The 19094-nt window shown below is 45.9% G+C and overlaps 1 protein-coding gene across 1 annotated transcript in view; it reads right to left on the bottom strand.

Moving 5' to 3' along the window:
• The window catches only part of Maml2 (mastermind like transcriptional coactivator 2), a 231351-nt gene extending 216865 nt beyond the window's left edge, over positions 1-14486 (bottom strand). The window contains exon 1 of the mRNA XM_051155906.1: positions 13541-14486. Coding sequence (XP_051011863.1) covers positions 13541-14041 — 501 coding nt within the window. The 5' untranslated portion in view covers positions 14042-14486. The remainder of the gene's footprint in view (positions 1-13540) is intronic.
• Between the last annotated feature and the right edge of the window lie 4608 nt (positions 14487-19094).

Raw genomic sequence — 19094 nt, 5'->3', positions numbered from 1 at the left:
CGGGAAGACTGATGGGCAGGCACACAGCCAGCACTGGGCTGCTGTGGCAAAAGGAATTCTGAGACCCAGGTGCCGTGCATTTGTCACATCATGTTTGGCATGGTCCTTCCTTAGATTACTTCTCATCAAGGAGGTGTTTGGTCCGAGGCCTCAGCATACAGTGAGAATTCAACACGGATCCTTTCCCCCTTTCCTTACACCAACACTGTGCTCTCATAAGACATAAGACTAGAATTTGAACCTTGGAAAAATTTAAAGGCATTCTATCCCCCTCTGATATTTTCAATGGGATCCTGGTTTTAATCACATTAACTCGCTTTCTCTTCAAAGTGCACAATTAAATATATGGGACCTCGGGAAAATCTCTCCTCCGCCTCCTTTTCTTTTTCTCCCATCTCTAAAAGCTACGTATGATAACTACAGGTTAAAACCCAGCAATCTAGCCATTGGTTCAACAGATATTTATTGCATAGTTCCAGGACTTCAAGGGCCTGGGATGCTTGTTGTAAACACGATTGCCATGGTCCCTGGTCTCATGGAGCTTATAGTCTCATTGGGGAAAAAGAAGAAACACACAAACTAGGAATTCAGATAATGATAAAATAAATTCCATGGTACAAGTTATGAAGAAAATACAAAACAAAAGAGGATAAAGGATTCAGGAATTAGGGAGAGCTTAGCCATGTGCCTACTAAGACAGCCATGGATGTCTAGCCAGGAAGTGATCCTGGAGCTGCCTACTAAGATAGCCATGGGTGTGTACCCAAGAAGCACCTGGAGCTGCCTACTAAGACAGCCATGGATGTGTACCCAGGAAGCACCTGGAGCTGCCTACTAAGATAGCCATGGGTGTCTACCCAGGAAGTGATCCTAGAGCTGACTTCTGTTTGTTTGCAGTCTTTTCTTTTAAATACTCTTTGTTTTCTTTGTTTCTAATTTTCTACATAGCTAACTTGTGTTCATATATTAAAAACAATCATTCTGAACAAAGGTGTGTGTGTGTGTGTGTGTGTGTGTGTGTGTGTGTGCGCATGCGAGCGCGTGTGCCACTGTGTTGGAGACTTTGGATACATTTTTCTCAGCAAAGGTAAACAGAAGAAAGGCAACTTAATATCCTTTGTTTTAGGCGGCAAGAAAGAAAAGTCATAGTATAGAGCATAACACCAAGATATTTTCACCTAAAAAAATCCTTACAAAAGAAACCCCAAGGCCTTTAGAAGCACCTGGGGGTAAAATCAGTATCCCCATGACTCCAACTTAAGGGGCAGTGAGACTCTTCGGTGAGCAATATGACAACCACGACCAAAGGACACTTTTTAACTCTTGCCAGTTGTATCTTGCTTTGTTAAGAAGCACCCAGCTGTCCTGGAGCCTCAGACACAATTCAAAGACCCCAAAGATGCTGAGAGTCACAGAGATGCTGAAGAGCTGGGCTCAAACTGCTTCCAGAGAGAGGGAGGGTGAGGTGTGTGTTGAGAATTTCTCTCCACTTAATATTTGGGGGAAATGTTTTCTTTGTTGGTGTGTTGCAGCAGATCCTGCTTATTTCTTCTTTCCAGTTCTATTAAATCCCTAAACAGCACTGAATGTTCAGGGCTTAGGGCTGCCCTGGGGAAATAGGTGATTATGCTCCCTGCTTAGGGTTTTAGTGATAAGGAAAAAAAAGCAGTGAGCTGAATCCCATCCCCCAAGCCAATTTCTCTGCGACTATCTTTTATAGTTCCCCTTTAAAGAGGAAACATATTTTAAAGATGAAGTGGTGACAAGGATAAAATCCCATCCATCAATCTGCACTTTTCAATTGTTATGTGTCTATGAGGGAGAGACAAACAGATGGGGGGACTGATGTGTGCCACTGAGCACCCGTCAGCCCCGAGAAGGAATTTCTTTTCACTTTATATTCTTTGTTGCATGCTATCACTTAGTGGAGGTACTCAACTCAGGAATACTCACCCCGCAGGAATGCTGCAAGGGTAGTTGGTAGGCATGCAGTGGGGGAACCAGGGCTCCAGCTACAAATTAAACAAAGCACTATTCCCACAACCATGTTTCTTAGGTGCTCTACGCTTCCCGCCAGGTACTAACAAATGAATATGCGCATGGTTGGAGCTTGAGAGTATGGTTACTTTAGACTCTCTTTACCAATATTTAAAAAAAAAAAAAAAGCAAACTATATCCATCTTTATTAACTCTTCTTAGATTGTTTCTTAATAAAAACAATCCAAGAGCTACTAAGGTCTAAGAAATAAAAGCCACTTATGTGGGAAGCATTCAAAAGTATATTATTATACCAAAACAGGCCTTAGTGGTAACGCAAGCCACTTACCAGGTTCTTCTTATTGTCTAAAAATGATGAAGATGATGGTAATAATAGTAGTAACAATAATAGAAGAAGAGAAAGAAAGTCAATACCAATGAAATGAAGGACTTAGGTTTCACCGCTGGTTGGTATCCGTGCTTTCTGCGCAGTCTCTTACCTCACGTCGCTAATGAAGGCCTAATATGGTGTCACTCACAAATCCCTTTGTCTATTCAGCTCTTGTGAAGGTAAGATAGAAAGTAAAGCAAAACCCACAGAGTATGGTCATTCCCCACAGAAAAGCAAGTGGAAATCTAGAAGAATGCTTTTAAAGATGGAGTCTGTTTCTTCCCTGAATTCTGTCCCAGCTCACAAAGTCTTTAGTGACCTCAAGGATCGAATGCAATTACATCGGCCGTATATATTTGCTATGCTGTTTGAGTCTCCCAAGGGCAGCATAACGGTCCAAGGGAGTGACATCTTTACGAGGTTAACCCTTTTCTATTTTAAGAGTAGACTACTGAAGGCAGATGCGACCCCTGGAGCGGAACAAGAATGCTGGAAAGCTAGTAGTTGGGAGGGATGAGAAGCCGTCATCCAAAGGAAGGGAAAATGATGTTCTGAGGAGTAGCTAGCTTCGGAAGAAGCCCGGAAGAATTTTGGACACACATGATGAAAGAGTGAAATGTCAACAGAAGGGGCTTAAAAGAGGAAGAGCAAAGCAGGGAAATCAGTTTCTATTAGTCTGTGCCATGAGCTTGACCCCTGTGTGTTGACCATGTGCTCAATTTCCTCATGTACTATCCCACAACCTTTGGAGGTGCTTACTATATAGTATCTTAAAGTAATGCTTCCTCAGAATCATGGCTGAAGCCAGTAGCCATTGATTTTCATTACTTTCCATGCCTGAATCAATCAACCTTCTGGACACTGTACACCAAGGCAAACTTAGAGGCTCAGTGCAACTGAGAGGAGTTTCTCATGGGTCTGCAGGCTGCATAGGCTGGTTTTCTAGCAATTTGTGCTGGGATGGTCACATGATGACTGTGGTGCCCTTTGCAATCTGTGTGTGTGGGAGGGGGGGGAGGGGTGCTTTGGTTTCTCCGCATGTGGAGATTCAGCCTCCAGGCAGGCCCAGCTTCTCGGGTCTGAGTTCCCAGAGCACTTCATCAGGGCTTCCTTAGGTGTAGCATAATACTCATTTTTGTCACATATAGTTGGTTAAAATAAGTCATGAGGTCACATACAATTTAAAGGAGGACAGGGCAGCCACTCTTTTTATGAGTGGGAAAGTGCCACTGGAAAGGTGATGTGAGACTGAGGGACTGCATGACCATTTAAAAACTCCCCTAAAGAAAGATTCCAAGTGCCATGTTCCTGCTACCAGCTCAAATCTAATGCCTAAGCCAATGCTCTACTGATTATTACCCTTTTCACAGGTTTATAAAGTTATCTTGATAAGTGACACATTCTGTAGCCTCAGACAGACTGAAAACCCCTGGGCTCTCCCCCTAGCTCTAATGTTATTTGTTTGTTTGTTTGTCTGATGTTTAAACGAGGGTTAATTTCTTCATCTATGAAAAGACAGCTTCATCTGTTTTCTCTCTGCAGGCTGATACAGGTCTATAAATTGTAGAATAGTGGCCTATTTTTAGAGCAACATGAACTAGCCCTCCAGGGGGACAGGCAGGATGGAGATGAGATAAATCGGGGAAGGAGACGGCTTCTGTTTGTAATACATTCCCTTGCATGTGTGAGTGCAGGGTTTAGGGAAGAGAGGGAAGGAAAGTCCTCCCGTGTGAGCATGTAATCCTGAGTCATCTGGCTGCCTCCCTAGCCATTTTCATTTATTATATGTTAAGCAGCATTCGACAGCCTTATACCAGGGATTACACTGTGAGTCTTTGCTCTCAGAGCCTCTGGATCCAGTTAGACAAAGCAACTCCCGTGCAACACACACACACACACACACACACACACACACACACACACACACACACGCGAGCTAAGAAGACAGCAAGGGAAAGGGCTCCCCAGCCACACACACACACACACACACACACACACACACACACACGAGCTAAGAAGACAGCAAGGGAAAGGGCTCCCCAGCCAGTGTGTTCCTGCGGGAAATGGCTGGCTGGGGCTCTCTCAGAAAGAGATTGCTGCCTGGCCTATGGAAGATCAGGTTCCCAAGGAGAAAACCAATGTTTAATTTAGCACAAAGACAGCTCAGACACTCTCTCTGGGGGACTGAGCTTGCAAACAGATCCACATGCACAGAATCTAAGCCAGGAAAGGGAGCGCTCTGGTGCAACACTTGGGGCTTAGACCCAAACTTTACTAACCGGGTCGCTTCTGTTGCTGTCACAAGGGCTACTGCTCTTTCCTGTTTACCCTCACGTCTATCCTCTGTGCTTTCTCTGTGCTGCTGTAAGACAACGGAGTGGGAGAATGCCAGCAGACACGCTTCACTGTGTCTGAATTACACGGCGCTGTGTGGCGATCAGACGTGCCAAGCATAGACGGTTTAGCACTTAGGTGAACCACGGCCATAACCAAACATTTGACTTCTCAGCAGATAATCCAAAGCATGCTTTACTTTTTATGTCTTAGATTCTAGAGGTCCCCTGAGATGAACAAGTTATACCTAAGTATAGCAATCACCATCCCAAAGACCCAGTTTAATGTATACGGGCCCTGTTAAGTCCCAGTTCTTCATACCCTACTTGGTTGTCATGACTTTGACTTTGAGAGATTACTCTGTATATCCTGACAGCTGTTAGCAGACTTTTGCTTAAACTTCATGCGAGTATAAATGGATGTGTGTCTGTGAGGGTGCACACGAGTGTGTGCAAGTTATGTATGCCATCTACATTGGTTTTGGAGAAAAAGTGTCTTGCTGGAACTCACCGAGTGAGAAGGAGAGTAAGTAAATTCTTGGGGTGTTCCTCTCACCCTATCCTCACCCTATCCTTGTAGCAGGAAAACTACAAGCTTGGGCCAGCACACCTGCCTTCTCTTGTGAGTGCTGGGGGATTGATCTCTGGTCTTAATGCTTGCTCAGTGAGCACCTTACCAACTGAGTCATCTCCTCAGCCTCAACTTTTTTTTTTGTTTAAAGACAAGTAATGAACGTTCAGCTGAAACCCATCAGGAGTACCCGACAAATACTGTTAAGACCACGGGATTCCGAGTCGGGGCTTTGCATGGGTGAGACTGCTTAGTGTGCTGGGTAAGATCCACTAATGGAACTCAGGCATGTTTCCAACAGAAGAGATGTTAATGATTCCATACCCCATTGAGACCTGCTCGGACGACTCAGAAAACAAGAACACCACGGAAAACCAAAATGAAACCAAGTAAGCCCACCTGAATTTGATGTTCCTGGGTTTTTTTGTTTGTTTGTTTGTTTGTTTTGTTTTGTTTTTTTTAGCATCATTATCTTTGAGAAAGCTAACCAGGATCTCAGCTTACATGACAGGAACAAACAAATCAAGAAACACAACTTTGACCGCATTCTTCGAGTTAGAACCAAGAAAGCATCCTAGCCCAAGCATTACCCACCAACGAGCAGGACCATTCTTTTCTTTGTCATCGTTTCTCTATCAGTGCACCTTGCTTTGGCTAAGAACTGCCAGTACTAACCTTGCCTTGAAGTCTTGGCAGCATCTTTTTTTAATGTTTCTTACAGAAAGGCACATTTTAGGAGGCACTGAGCAAAGGGAAGGTTCAAAGCCAGGGACCATATTGGGCTAAAGGACTCTGAATGCGACCTGCTCAAGGTTGCAATATCGACAGACTTATGTTGCCTGTTCACTTGCATACTGAGCTAACGAATTCCTTGACAAGAATCTGCTTGCAGAAGCATAAATTCTCTACGGCAAGGGCCTTCCAACCATTTTTTTAAAACTCTAGGACTGGATTTATTTTTAGAACTATTTATTAATTTGAATTAAACATTTAGTAAAATTGTTAGGTTTAGGTTAGTCCCTTCAAAGGATTCAGAATCTGAGTAGATAATTTAAATACTCATTTACTCACTATGCACACACTGTACAGGCACACTTGGGGCTCAGAACCTACTCTATTAGCACACAATCCAGAAGGTACTTACTCCAGGCAAGTTTGAGTTGGATTTGTCGAGTCCAATGTATTGTTAGGCCTTGTTCTCAACAGCTCAACAAGGGCATTAAATACATCCTACCAATACGTAACTGATTCCAGGTAACAATGACAAACTACATCATGGAGGGAAACAAAGCAGCACAGGCCCAGGCACTGACTTCGACACTGGAGAGAAAGGCCATGGCCCCGCATGGATGTCTGTTGCACTTCTGGACTAGGAACGTGGGCGAGGTTGCTCAAGCACGCTGTTTCTCACGTGAGTAATAACTACAGTTTACTGAGTCTCTGCAAGAGCCTCGCAGGTGACTCACTTAATGATAAACTGTAGGGAGTTAGTTTTACTACCATCCTCTCTAAGGAAACCGAGCCAGGAGAACTTTGCTTACTTAACCAGGACAACACAGCTATTGCATGGTTAAGTGGTGACTTAACCCTGGTTGTCTCAGTCAGATCCAGACTCATCTTAACTGCTCTGCTAACTTATCTCCTTCAGTAATGCAACTTTAACATGTGATTTCCACCTCTGTCCACACACCTTTAATAAGTTCTCAGGGGGCGGGGCAAGGGGGCAGGGGGTGGGGTGGGCAAGGACCATCCCAGATTGTTCATGGATGTAAGCCTAGCATTGTGCACACCACAGAAAAGCGAAGAAAAACCACCCAGGTCTACATTTTGATGTATGATTTCTAAACTTTGTTCAAATCACGAGGGACCATGATGTGTGGGTGTGAGTGTGTCCTGAGACTGGCTCATTTTCAGAGCTGCTCCCTCAGGGACGTGACTGACCGTGCTGGACTCCAGCCTTCCCCAGATCTTATAGCCATGTACACGTGTCTCTTCAGGCCGTTATTGTTTCACACCTGCCCCTTACTGTCAAGAGGGAAGGGCAAAGATGGAGGAAAGACCACCACTAGCTGTGAGTGGCCCTCGTAGCCCAGTCTGCTGCTGGGAATAAATGGGACAGGGTTACTGGCTTTCCTCACTTGTCCTTTCTCTGCATCCTGCAAAAGAGGGCTGAATGAAGGACACCTGGTGTCTGTTGAACACCAAGGTAAGTAAAAGATCAGTTACCTATCTGTATTGAAAACAAGTAAATCTCAACTATCCATAGTCACAATGTCCTGTACATTTTTCTAAATGCTTCTTCCTTTGGTTTTGTTTTGTTTGTTTTTTGAAACAGGGTTCCTTGTTGTTCTCAACTGTCCTGACTCACTTTGTAGACCAGGCTGGCCTCGAACTCACAAAGATCCGCCTGCCTCTGCTGGGGATTAAAAGAGTGCATCACCACTGCCCAGCCCAAATGCTTCTTTTAATCAACAAGATATTTTCAAACCAGGGCGCAAAACAACTCACTTGCTTGAAGAATCCACCTGCCCATCAGGAGAGCCATTAAGTCAATAGGACAGACCTTGCTTGCAACTGGAGAGGTCTGGGTAGGGCTGGCTCTTGGCTCTCTCCTTTCAGTTTCTCCTCTCCATCTAGCCAGGGTGCTTTAAAAAATCTCTCTGCTCTCAGCGCCAAAGGCCCTGTCATGCTGTATATAACTCACCGTGAATGGAGAAGTGTGTAAACAGCAAAGCATTAAGTAGCCTTGGGGACCTGAGGGTTGGAGAACACAGCACTTAGGCTGCGTGCCCTGAGAAGAGGCGGCTGGAGGCAGAGGCAATACTTGTCTTTAAGCACATGAAGGATTTGTGTTGCTTCAGAGCGCTAGACTCCTCTGCTCCTTCCTGGCTCCATATTTGACCAGGGCTTCTATTTTGCTCTTGTGAGAATGTCAGCATTTTTAGGGGTGCCTGAACCCCACATTTTCCCTCATTACATACCCAACCACATTGTTTTCTGCTCTAGTCCCTAAATATTTAACCTTTATAGCTACATGTATGCCCATCTTATCCCTTGCAGGCCCTGAGGGGAGCTATATAGTCTTTCTAAGCTTTTCCCTGGCCTAGATTTGAATCTCACTCATGTTTTGCTTACTTATTGTATCCGGCATGCTATTTTGATTAATAATATTAGCTTTACTGGCCTGGAACTCACAGAGACCTGCCTGCCTCTGCCTAGTCTGGTTTGTTGTTGTTGGTCTTTTGAGACAGTTTCACACTGTAGCTCAGCCTAGCCTGGAACTTGTTATGTAGCTCAGGCTGGCTTCAAACTCATGATACCGCTCCCACCTGAGCCTCTAGTTGCCGGAATTAGAGGCATGGGTCATCACGCCCATCTTAGTGGTAGTGCCTTTGTTTCTAATACAGGACAAATGTCACCCGTTTGTGTAGGTGGGATGTAAACCATGGGAAGGGAGCTCCCTGGGTCCCTTAGGTCTGCATAGGACTTTGTTGCTCTCTTTAACTTTCTGGGTCAGTTTTAGGCTATTCTGAGAGCTGGGAAGTTCTGCTGCCATTTCACTGTGTGAAGGTGGGAGGGTGTAGGGGGGTTTGGGGTGTGGGGGTGGGGAGTGAGGGTTTCTCCATTGGACTGTGGGGCAGCATGGGCCTGCCTTTAGCATATCACATCTCCTTTATTCTCCCACAGAGCTTGCTGGAGTGTGAAGCAAATTAGCATGAAAATGAAGGAGGAGGAATTTAGAGTTGTTTTCATTAAACATGGATGGCCTTGTCTGTGAATGTTGAACACATGCAAGGGGCTGAGATGAGGAAGGCAGCAGCAGGCAGTAGAATCCACTCAGAAAGGCTTGGTCCGCATGCATAGAAAAACTGGGTGGTTGTTATTTAGTTTTTGAATATACTAGTAGGTTGTTATTTTGTCTTTTTATGAAATAACAATGCTTAGAATCAAAGTGAACAATAAAATTTAGAAAACAATTAATCACTGTCACATCTCTAGTGATATTTCATTGCTGTGTCTAAGAATGTTTGAGGATACCCAGTTAACACCTTAGGCCTTATTGAGCTTGATTAGAAATATAGGAAAGTCATAGACATTAAAGTTTAAGACTTAGAAAAGTATTGATGAGTATTTTGAATATGAATTGATGAGTAGTACTTAGCCATAATAGTATTTCAAAGAAAGCAAATGGCTTCTATGGGAAATACAGAGCCTTGGATGTGCATGGCCTCGCCTTGTCATCGATGTAAGCTTTCTAACAATGCTCGAAGGAGCATCCACCCGTGTCGGAGTCTCCACTGCAACCCTTTGCCTTGCATTTACCTGCATGAGGTAGAAAGGCCCCAGGCAGCTAAGACATCTCCCTTTATTACTGTGTTCTGGAGAAGCAAAACTAAATAAGTGTTCTTAAGGAAATAATGCCTGCATAAATAAATAATGGGAGTCTCACCATCCCTGAGAGGAGATTTGTCATGTAGACCTCTAGTCTCAGACTTCCAGACTTGCTCTCCACTCCCTGTGCAGCCCTGAAATTCTGAGTTGGTCAACTGGAAACTTATAAGGCACCTGGGAACCTTGGCAATCATTTAACTGGTTTGACTTTCTTAAACTAAGAACTGGCATTTTAGAATACTGTTGGCAACACATTTAACTTTCCCATATCATTTATGTAAATGGCTTTTCTAATAATCCTTACACACTGTGGGGACACACCTTGCCAAGGCTTCTTAGGTTCACATGGGGGGGGGGTATAAAGGCTACGCTGGAAAGACACCCAGAACTCCACAGCACGTTTCACTTTGAGACTTCAGAGATACTTAAATACACAGCTATATTGTAGTTGTATCTTGACAGCCCTGGTTTTGCAAGGTCAATACCTCTGTTTATAATAAAAGCTACTTTACCACTTAAAATAGACAAAGGAAAGCTGAGGGGGTCTCTCTGGACCATGGAGAAAGCAGCAGTGTTTGCTGGTGATGCTGCTGTCTCGTTTTCCATCCTTCCCAAAGTCTATTCCCAAAACATTGATTATCATGTGCTTCCATGGATGAGCTGACTTCTGTTGGAGAGATGACTGCTAAGTGACTTGTCCCCAGTCATCCAGCAGGTTAGTGATCGAGCAGGCACCGAATCAAGGGACAATTTCTTGGTCTGGTCTGTGTTCTTTCCTCCACAGCACATTAGAGAAAAGATAAGTTCTGAAGCTGAAGATGCCTTGGTACCACTTATCTACCTAGCCTTGCGATGATGGGGTGTGCCACAGAGGGAGAGGCAAGAGGGAGAGCTTAGTCATGCTCATGAGTGTGCTAACTAACCTAAGGGCTCTATGGCTCAGTGGTTATGGAGTTTTACAGCTCATTCAGATATTCAGACACACTTCAGCAGAAAGTGATTTAGTGGCTAACATCTTCTCCCAGCAGCTAGAAAGGCCTCAGAGTCCTGCCATCTCAGCCCCTCTATGAGGCTCTGTATTTGCAGTCTCCACAGAAGCGGGGCTTCCCCTGGACTGGAGCTAAATGAAGAAACGGGCTGAGTAAGGGCAGCCAAATTAGGATCTCAGGTGGACAGAATTAGAGCTGACTTAGAGGTTATTCTTGCATTGTTCTTCAAACTCCAGCTGTTAAAGAGCCCAGACAGTGTATACTTTGCTGTAGAGCACCCCTCACAGATGACATTATCCCACTGGACAGGCAGTACAGACCATGTCCAAGGCATTGCCGCATGACGTATGCTGGTTCCAGAACTTCGTCAGGGCACAGCATGCATATTTTAATTTAGATGATCAACACTTTCCCCTTTGCCAAAGGGCACTTCCAGCACACAAATGAACCAGTAAAGTGTTACATTCAACACATCCTCCAGACCACGACCACAGAAACCTGCCTGTGGACACACTAAAACTAAGGAAGGCTCTGACATGCTTTCTCCACAGAGGCCCTTTACATTGCTCTAAACACAGGAGATGCCCAAGCGAAGTGAAAGCTCTGGCTTGAGACTCCTGAATGCTGGGGCCTTCCCCCCCCCGGCCCTCCCCCTTGGGACAGTGCCATAGCTTCATACAGAAGTTGCCACACAGACCAGAGTGACATGGAAAGAAACAAAGCACCAAATTTAGAAGCTAAAATGAAGAAAGAATTCCCAATAACTAAAAAGCGTGTCAGGCCAAGCCCCATGCTGTCGAAAACTCTCATCTGGGAGTGAGCATGAGGGCAGAGCTGCCATCTTTCTCTCCTACCTTCTACCACCACCCGGCTTCATTCCTACACTCACAGAGGGAGTTCCAGGAGGGGCTATTTTAGGAGGTGGTTGGTGTGTTGGTGCGTGGGAGAGGGAAAAGAGAGTCCCTGAGAAAGGGTGGCACAGCAAACACCTTCAGCTTTTGCAGCTGCAAACTGTTTAGTGGAGAAAAGCCAGACACCATCACCTGCCTCCCCTGACATCTGAGGCAATGCCACTTCAAGTTACAAGAACTGCTGAAGTTGGTTTCATTTTGCATCCTCTAACAACGCCCAGGAAAAGAGAACTTCATCAACTTCCCTCCCGGTTGGACAGAAGCAGAAACCCAGGTGGGCCATAGGGAGCTTGCCACCTTCCTTGCTGAGGCTGGGAGGGAGAGGCACAGGCTTGCCACTCAGGGCAGGGATCTGGCCTACCCTCAGGGGCTGGCCTGGGCGCCAGGGTCTCAGTATCATCCCCAGAAGCACTCACCAGGAGATTGTGAAGCACACAAAGCCACATTATTGGGAGGCTTGCAGACAGATTATAAATTTACTGGGGACAATCAAGGCATTTAGTTACTTTTGGCTGCAGACGCTGGTGACACGCACAGGCACACAAACCTCATTCTTTGCTCCCTCTTCCTTCTCCCCAGCATCTCTCTTTCAGGAGACAAACTTCCCCCTTAGCTGGGGATTCCAGAGTGAAATGGGGACAGAGCAGGTGGGAGACAGAGAGGATTAGAGGCCTGAAAACTCTACTATAAACGGAATAATTTCACTCAAGGATAAAGCACAGGCCAGTTTAATTCTGGGTAGTTAGCTTTCATGTGGACCTGGGTGGAGGGTGTCCCAGAGTCACAGCTCTGGGCAGCCCAAGAAAAATGTGTGCCCTATGGGGAAGAAGAACAGCATCTCAGTCCCCAGAGCTTTCTGGGAACCATGGGAGCAAACACCAATGAAGGGCAGGGCTAAAAGCAAGAAGTGGCGCGGGCTGAAAGGGGCCCTCTCCTCCCTCAGGTGCTCCTCAATACCAGTCTTCCTTGGGGCTTTCTGAATCTTGTGGGGCTCCCACAGGCATTTCCGACCTCTGTTTCTGCCTAGATGGACTGCAGTTGTCCTGAGAGCAGTTTCTGAGCTTAAGGAGATGGAGGAGCTTGCTGGCAGGCGCAGGGCTGGGCTTCCTCCTTCTACCCAAAAGGCTAATGGCATAGCAGTTTGAGGGGGGACGCCTGAACACCACAAGCAGTGGGTCACCTGACCAAGAACCAATGACTCAAGGCTCTTCCCTCTGGCTGGGGTGTTGTCTGTGCCTCTGAGGAAGCACTTCCAGTCAGAAGGTTGGTCAGGCTTTAGGATTTGACGTGCTGTGCTGTTACGGGGTAGGACAGGGGGAGGGGCAGAAGACAAGATGCCTTCTAGAACTGTAGTGAATAGCTCCCAGGGCCTTCCATGAGTGGTAGAAGGCAACTGCTTGATTGGAGGGTACAGGATAAAGACTGGGTTGGGGCATGGGTGGGTGGGGGGAGCCCATGTAGATCCTGCAGAAGTCTGGCTGAGGAATTTACCCTGTGTGGGTTTTTTTTTTTTTTTTTTTACTGTAGGGTGGGGACACTGTGTTGTGTCAGTCACAAACTCTGCTTAAGCATACTTCAGAAAGGGAAGGAGGGGCCAAGGTGAACAGGTCAACTGAGCTAAGTCACTCTCAAGTAAAGAATGTCTTGTTGGGCCTAACTAGAGCCAGTGTGCTAAAGCAGACAGGTTCTCGAGGGTTTCTCAGCTGTATGGTTCTTCTTTCACAGACTGTGGACTCTTTGAGCCTCTGGAGAACCCAGGCTCTTAACTGGTGGGGAACACCCTTTGGGCATAGGACAATGACAATGAGCACTGGTGACTTTGATAGTAAGAGCTTACAACCACATAAGCGCACCTAGCAGCCTTTGAGGGACTGGTAGCTTGGCCACCTATGCCACACGAAGCCAAGACAGCCACCACCTTCGCAAAAGGCCACATGACTACAGCCAGAATGGTAGGAGAAAACCAGGTGCCTTACCGCAAGCAGGGCGGAGTTCCGCTGGTCCGCGGGGGTCGAAGCTGCAGGCTGCTGCTCTCGGTTTATCCCACCATTATCATTACTGGTCAGCCGGTGCTGCTGATGGTGATGGTGATAGTCTGGTGGAGGTGGTGGGGCTGTGGCTGCTGCCTGGGAGGCCACAGGAGCAGCAGCAGGGGGCGGTGGAGGGGCTGTGGTGGTGGCAGTCGTGGCTGTGGCCTTAGCATGTTTGCTAGGCTTCCTTGCCCCCTGGCCATGCTGGACCAGGCTGAGGAGCTGCATGGTGCTTTCCCTTTCTCGGTCTGAGCTCTCGGCCCTACCACGTTCATAGCGTCCTTCACAGCTCAGGTGGTGCTGTCGGCAGACAGCAATGCGAGCCCGCAGGCGCTCCACAATAGCACTGTGCACTCTCGGGGTGACTGAGCTCCCTCCAAGGAGCCCCGCCCCAGAAGCCCCCCCTAACCCTCCTGCGGGGGCCTGCGGGGGCGCTGTGTCCCCCATCTTGTTGGACACAATGATTACTGCCTCTGGGGGGTGGGGGTGAGGTGCAAGGAGGCTGGTGGCGGCTAGCGCAGGCAAAGCTGGTCTCAGTGTTCAGGGCCACATGAATAGAGGTCTTCAGAGGGAGGGGAGACAGTGGGGGAAGGTGTGGGGGAGGGGAGCGAGTAACAAGAGGGTGGGGAGAAAGATTAGAAACCAATTGGAGAGAGGAAGTTGGAAACAAACCCTGATCAACTTACTCTAATTGCAGTTGACAGCTCAGGAGAAGTTGGATAGAGTTGGTAGATTTCTCTTCTCCCCCACCAGGCTCACAAGAGCCTCTAGGCACTTTGTAAACACAAAGTCCGGGGGGACAGTGCAAGAATTCAGGGATTGTCAAGGAAGAGACAGAAATACATAGCAAAAGGAATCGAAAGAGTCACTAATCGAGACCCGGGCTCTCCTCACCTAGTTGCGCCAAAAAAAAAAATATGTCTAGGGTTGTTTCTGCGGAGAAACACATTTCTATCGTGGTCTATGTAAGCAGCAGCCTTCACTTTAACTCAGGTTAAAAAACAAACAACACGACTGTTTCCCAAGGCTTCTTAAGTCATGTTCAAACTGTGCGAAATCAAGGAAGACTGCCTTGGTTTCTCCCACGTCCCTTTCTCTCCCTCCAGTGTTGGTCTTTTCTCCTCCTGGGGGTGCGGAGTGGGGGGGGGGCACCTCAGATGTAGTCTTCTCCCCCAAAGGAGACAGCTTTTCAGTCTTAACAACGTCAGTAATTGGACTTCAGGACCGTGCTCTTTTCTTCAAGCTAATCCAATCACCAGCAAAAATCCTGATTCCCTCTTAGGTTTCTTAGTCTTAAATGAAAGCAGTCTGAAGTGACTTGCTACTGAGAGAGCTCCTTCAACACATTTTCCCCTTTCCCACTTACGCTTTTTTTTAATTCGTCACCCCCCCTTCTATTCTAATACAGTTTCAAGAGAGACAAAGTCTTCCGAGAGTAATTTACAAACGATGGTCAAACTTACAAACTTCCAGCAAATTGCACCGAGTCATGTCCAGCCACTTTTCCGTCCACTTTTGTACATTCCATGCCCGGCCAGTGGCTCAGAGGGTCTGGACTCCCAAAGGCAATGTGGCTTTATCTCTTGTACTGCTTCGCTTTATAGATGGGGGAAAAAAGAAGAAAAAAGTAGCTTGTATTTTCCTTTCTCTTTCAGGTCTGTTCCGAGCGCTTTCCTGACACCGGCTCCCGCTCCTCGGACTCACGGCGAAACACAGGCTTTCATTGTGCTGCGATAGGAGAGGGAGAGAAAGAGGGAGAGAGAGACAGAGAGGGAGAGAGGGAGCCAGCAGGCTGCAGACGGGGGAGGAGGGCGGGAGCTTAGGCTCCCTGGTGGAAGGCTGGTGCCGCTGCTCCAGTGAGTGAGTAATCGCAGCCAGGCGCCCGGGAACGGAGTGCAGAGGCCTCCCAGTGGCTGAAGAGGCAAACCCTCCAGAACAGCATCTCTTTACAGACAGCTAAGGCTCAGCCTCAGCCTGGGTGCTGTGGCGGGAGGGGAGGGAGGTGGGCAGACTGGGGAAATTCCCGAGTCTCCTTGCAAGTGTTCTTCGGACAGCTCTCAACGCTAAAGAAATTCCCAGCCAGGGACTGTATCTTTCCCCTTCCAGCCTGCAGTCGGGCCCTCCTGAGGATACGATTTTCGGTTTTCAATAAGCTGTAAACGAGACCACTGAGCACCCCAGCAAGAGCTGGGTGAGCACGGAGGAAAAGCTCATTAGCACAGTGAGGAAGTTGGTGAGCGAGTGCTACTGCGAGGTGCTGAGAGGGAAGTCCGCAGCTGTCTCCTAAAGGCCCTATTGGTGTGGGCCAGTTTGGGCAACAGGCTGGGAGGCGATGAGCAAATCATCCGGAATAAATAAACATTTTATGAGGAAAGGAGGAGGTAAAAAGCGTTTTTCTTTGAAAAAAAGTACAAGGTGTGTTTTCTGTAGCTGTCTGGTGTATATAATGTTCCTTGCGATTTCAAAACATTCCTAACGAAAACTAGGTTTTAATTCTTTATCTTCAAATGATGTGGTTTGTAAAAATATTCAGCAGATCGGACGAATCCATGCGTGTTTATCAATTGTAGAGAATGAACCACGACGGGCACAGTATTGGAAGTCAGGACCAACAAAGATGCAAATGTTAGAATTTATAAGTCATTTGTTTGGATCTGAGGTCTCCAGACACAGTTTCATTCACTCAACAGACTCTACAAGTTCCGCAGTATGATCCTGCTCCAGGCCTGAGCTTTGGCCAGAGGGGAACAAGAGTAATGTATCTCAAGGCAAATTTGCCCACAGCTCCTTCCCCCAGGGGCTGGCCTACTTTAGTCCTTTTCATGTCCACAGGTCCCAGGTGTTAAATTGGAAATGGAGACAGGCACACTCAGACAGGACAGGGTACTTCTTACCCAAAGTGCTTGGAATCAAAAGTATTTCAGATTTCAGGCGTTTTGGATTTGGGGATATTAGTTTAGAATATCTCTAATCCCAGAAGTCCCCCCCCCCCAAATCTGGTATGTTAGCTCTGTTTAAATAATCCCGTTCTGCAGTATCTCTGATTGTTTTTGAGTCAACTAACTCAGTCTGTATAACCTTTGGCTTTTTGGGAACCATCTTTCTCCTGTCCCCTTTGAGACCAAGTTCCTCTCCATTCACATGGAGAAAGGAGAAGCTGTATTTGTTAGAGCAGAAAAATAGAAACAGTCTCTTGTATCATTAAAAAGCGAAGGGTTTTTGCCCATTATATATTTCATTTTTTAAAAGGAGTGTTCAGCAGACAGCAGAACTTCTCCTTCTGTCATATTTAGCAGTCACAACCAGTAAAAGAAAATTACACAGTCTTTAGGTGAAAATACTGCTCAATGAATATCCTGTGATAACACCTGTCTTAAACAGCATAGAGCCCTTGGCCAAACAAGCTACACTTAGTAACATAGATTACAAATCAAAACAGTAAGTTTGCTAAACTGAGACGAAATTTAATTGATATAAAATTGTCCATAGTTTTAGGGTACGGTGTTCCAGTAAATGTGCACATTGTATAATAAGTTCTTGAACTCAGGTAATAAGCTCATATTGCAAGTGCTCTTAGCTGCTAAGCCATCTCTCCAGCCTCGATCCCTCTGTGATTTTGACAGGAGCATAAATTCAAAGCTTGGGAAGCAAGATTTCAACAGACAGCTTTCCTTGCCACATTCCAGTAGGTAAAACGTTCCTCTGGACTTTCTAGAGGGTCTTTTGTATGCATTAAAAAGAATTATGTATTTCCCTGCATGTTGTATGTGTGCCACACTGTGCAGTGCTGTGCTGGTTTAGTCCGGAAGAAGGTGTTGGGCGCCCTGGGATGGGATTACAGGTGGTGTTGAGCCACTGCATGAGTGCTGGGAGCTGAACCCAGGTCCTCTGCAGGAGCAGCCAGTGTTCCTAACTGCTGAGCCATCTCTCTAGTGCCCCTTCCTGCACATTTACCTGTACACATCCCAGCCATTTAATTTCTGGTTGGCATCGTCACTTATGCATGTCATTTATTATTACTATTATTATTTTTAAAAATCACCACCTAAAGACCAGCACTTCATATATGTCATTTCCCTCAATACACAAACATTGCTGGGAAGACAGAGCTTCATCCAGCTCCTCACTTAGACAATGAAGACTTATCAAGAAGACTTGCTCCACATCATATAATTAGGGAGGGTGAGACTCGGACTCCTCAGACCCAGCTTCTCTTAACCATAGAGCTCACTGCCTTAATGCTAAGTGAGTGGCACTACAAGCAGGCCTAACTCAAGGGATGCTCTAACGCCCAGTGCCCATTCTGGAGTTTAAGCAGGTCCGATACTATCCAAAGAATGAGTGTTGGGCACACATACCTGCATATGAGAACAGACGGTCAGGAAATTGTTAATTACACCGAGTTGCTTATGAGAACATTTTTTTTTTCTTTTGGCAGGTCATCAAACATACTTCAGGGATATCTTCTTCTTCTTTTTTAACTCTGCCTTCTTTTCCAAAAATCACCCATGATCCTGACGCCCTCCCATAGTCTACCAGTTCCCCTCTGCTTCCCTCAGATACTGCCCTTTCGTCTTTACCTTTTGAACATGGCTTCGTTTTTGTTCTCTGGAAGTGAGTAAAGGAGTAGTTCCCCATGTTCCAGAGAAACACAGACAACAATAGACACGCGATGGAAGCATCTGCTTCACCCATGAACACTCACGCATGGTCAGCATCAGCTTCAGCATCCTTGCACTTCCTGTTTTTCCTTCTCTTTCCTTACTGCCTAGCATAAAAGGCCAATAGCAATAATTATGGAAATGTACTGGAGAAAATGCAAAGTCCTTTCCATGTAAAGACTTTATAAAATGTAGTCTTGTGTAATATGTACATAGAGGCATGTGTCATGAATCACACAATAGATACAGCTAGCTAAGTTCAACCAACACTTCCCATAAGAAAAAAGCAAATAAAATGCTACAGGAGAACAGGTCTCATCTTTAAGAATTAAAGATACAGAATACACAGCTTGCTCTGAATACTTTATTGCATTATGGAAAAAATTAGAAGGTGCAAAATAAGGTAGGCACAAAAATAAGCCTTTAAGATGATTTTGACTGAAATTGTTTCTGGGATCTTCAGACTGGAACATATACTTATAAACTTACATAGAGAAAATTATGGTTAAAAATCATGAATACATCATCTCAATCATTAATATATTCCAGATAAAACGGCAAGACACAAGAACATTATACGGCATGAAATTATATCCTGAACTTGAGGATTGAAAGACTCTGGGGATGAGACATCTATTTATAAGCGAAACTTCAGCAGAAGGAAGCAGCCCTCCCCAGCTGGAGTAGAGAAGCTGTGGTCTCATGCCAAGGTGAGGATACTGAATGCATGGTAGTCTGAAGCTTCTTGCATGGCTTGCTGATTGAGGAGACATTAATTAGACATTTATTACTATTGCCAAGGGGTACAATAACATGTAATAAGGTATGAGTCTCACTAT

This window comes from Acomys russatus, chromosome 14 (genome assembly GCF_903995435.1).
Source record: "Acomys russatus chromosome 14, mAcoRus1.1, whole genome shotgun sequence".
In the NCBI taxonomy this organism is placed as follows: domain Eukaryota; kingdom Metazoa; phylum Chordata; class Mammalia; order Rodentia; family Muridae; genus Acomys; species Acomys russatus.
The sequence above is the reverse complement of the archived record's forward strand: the minus strand, read 5'-3'. Positions and strand labels throughout refer to the sequence as shown.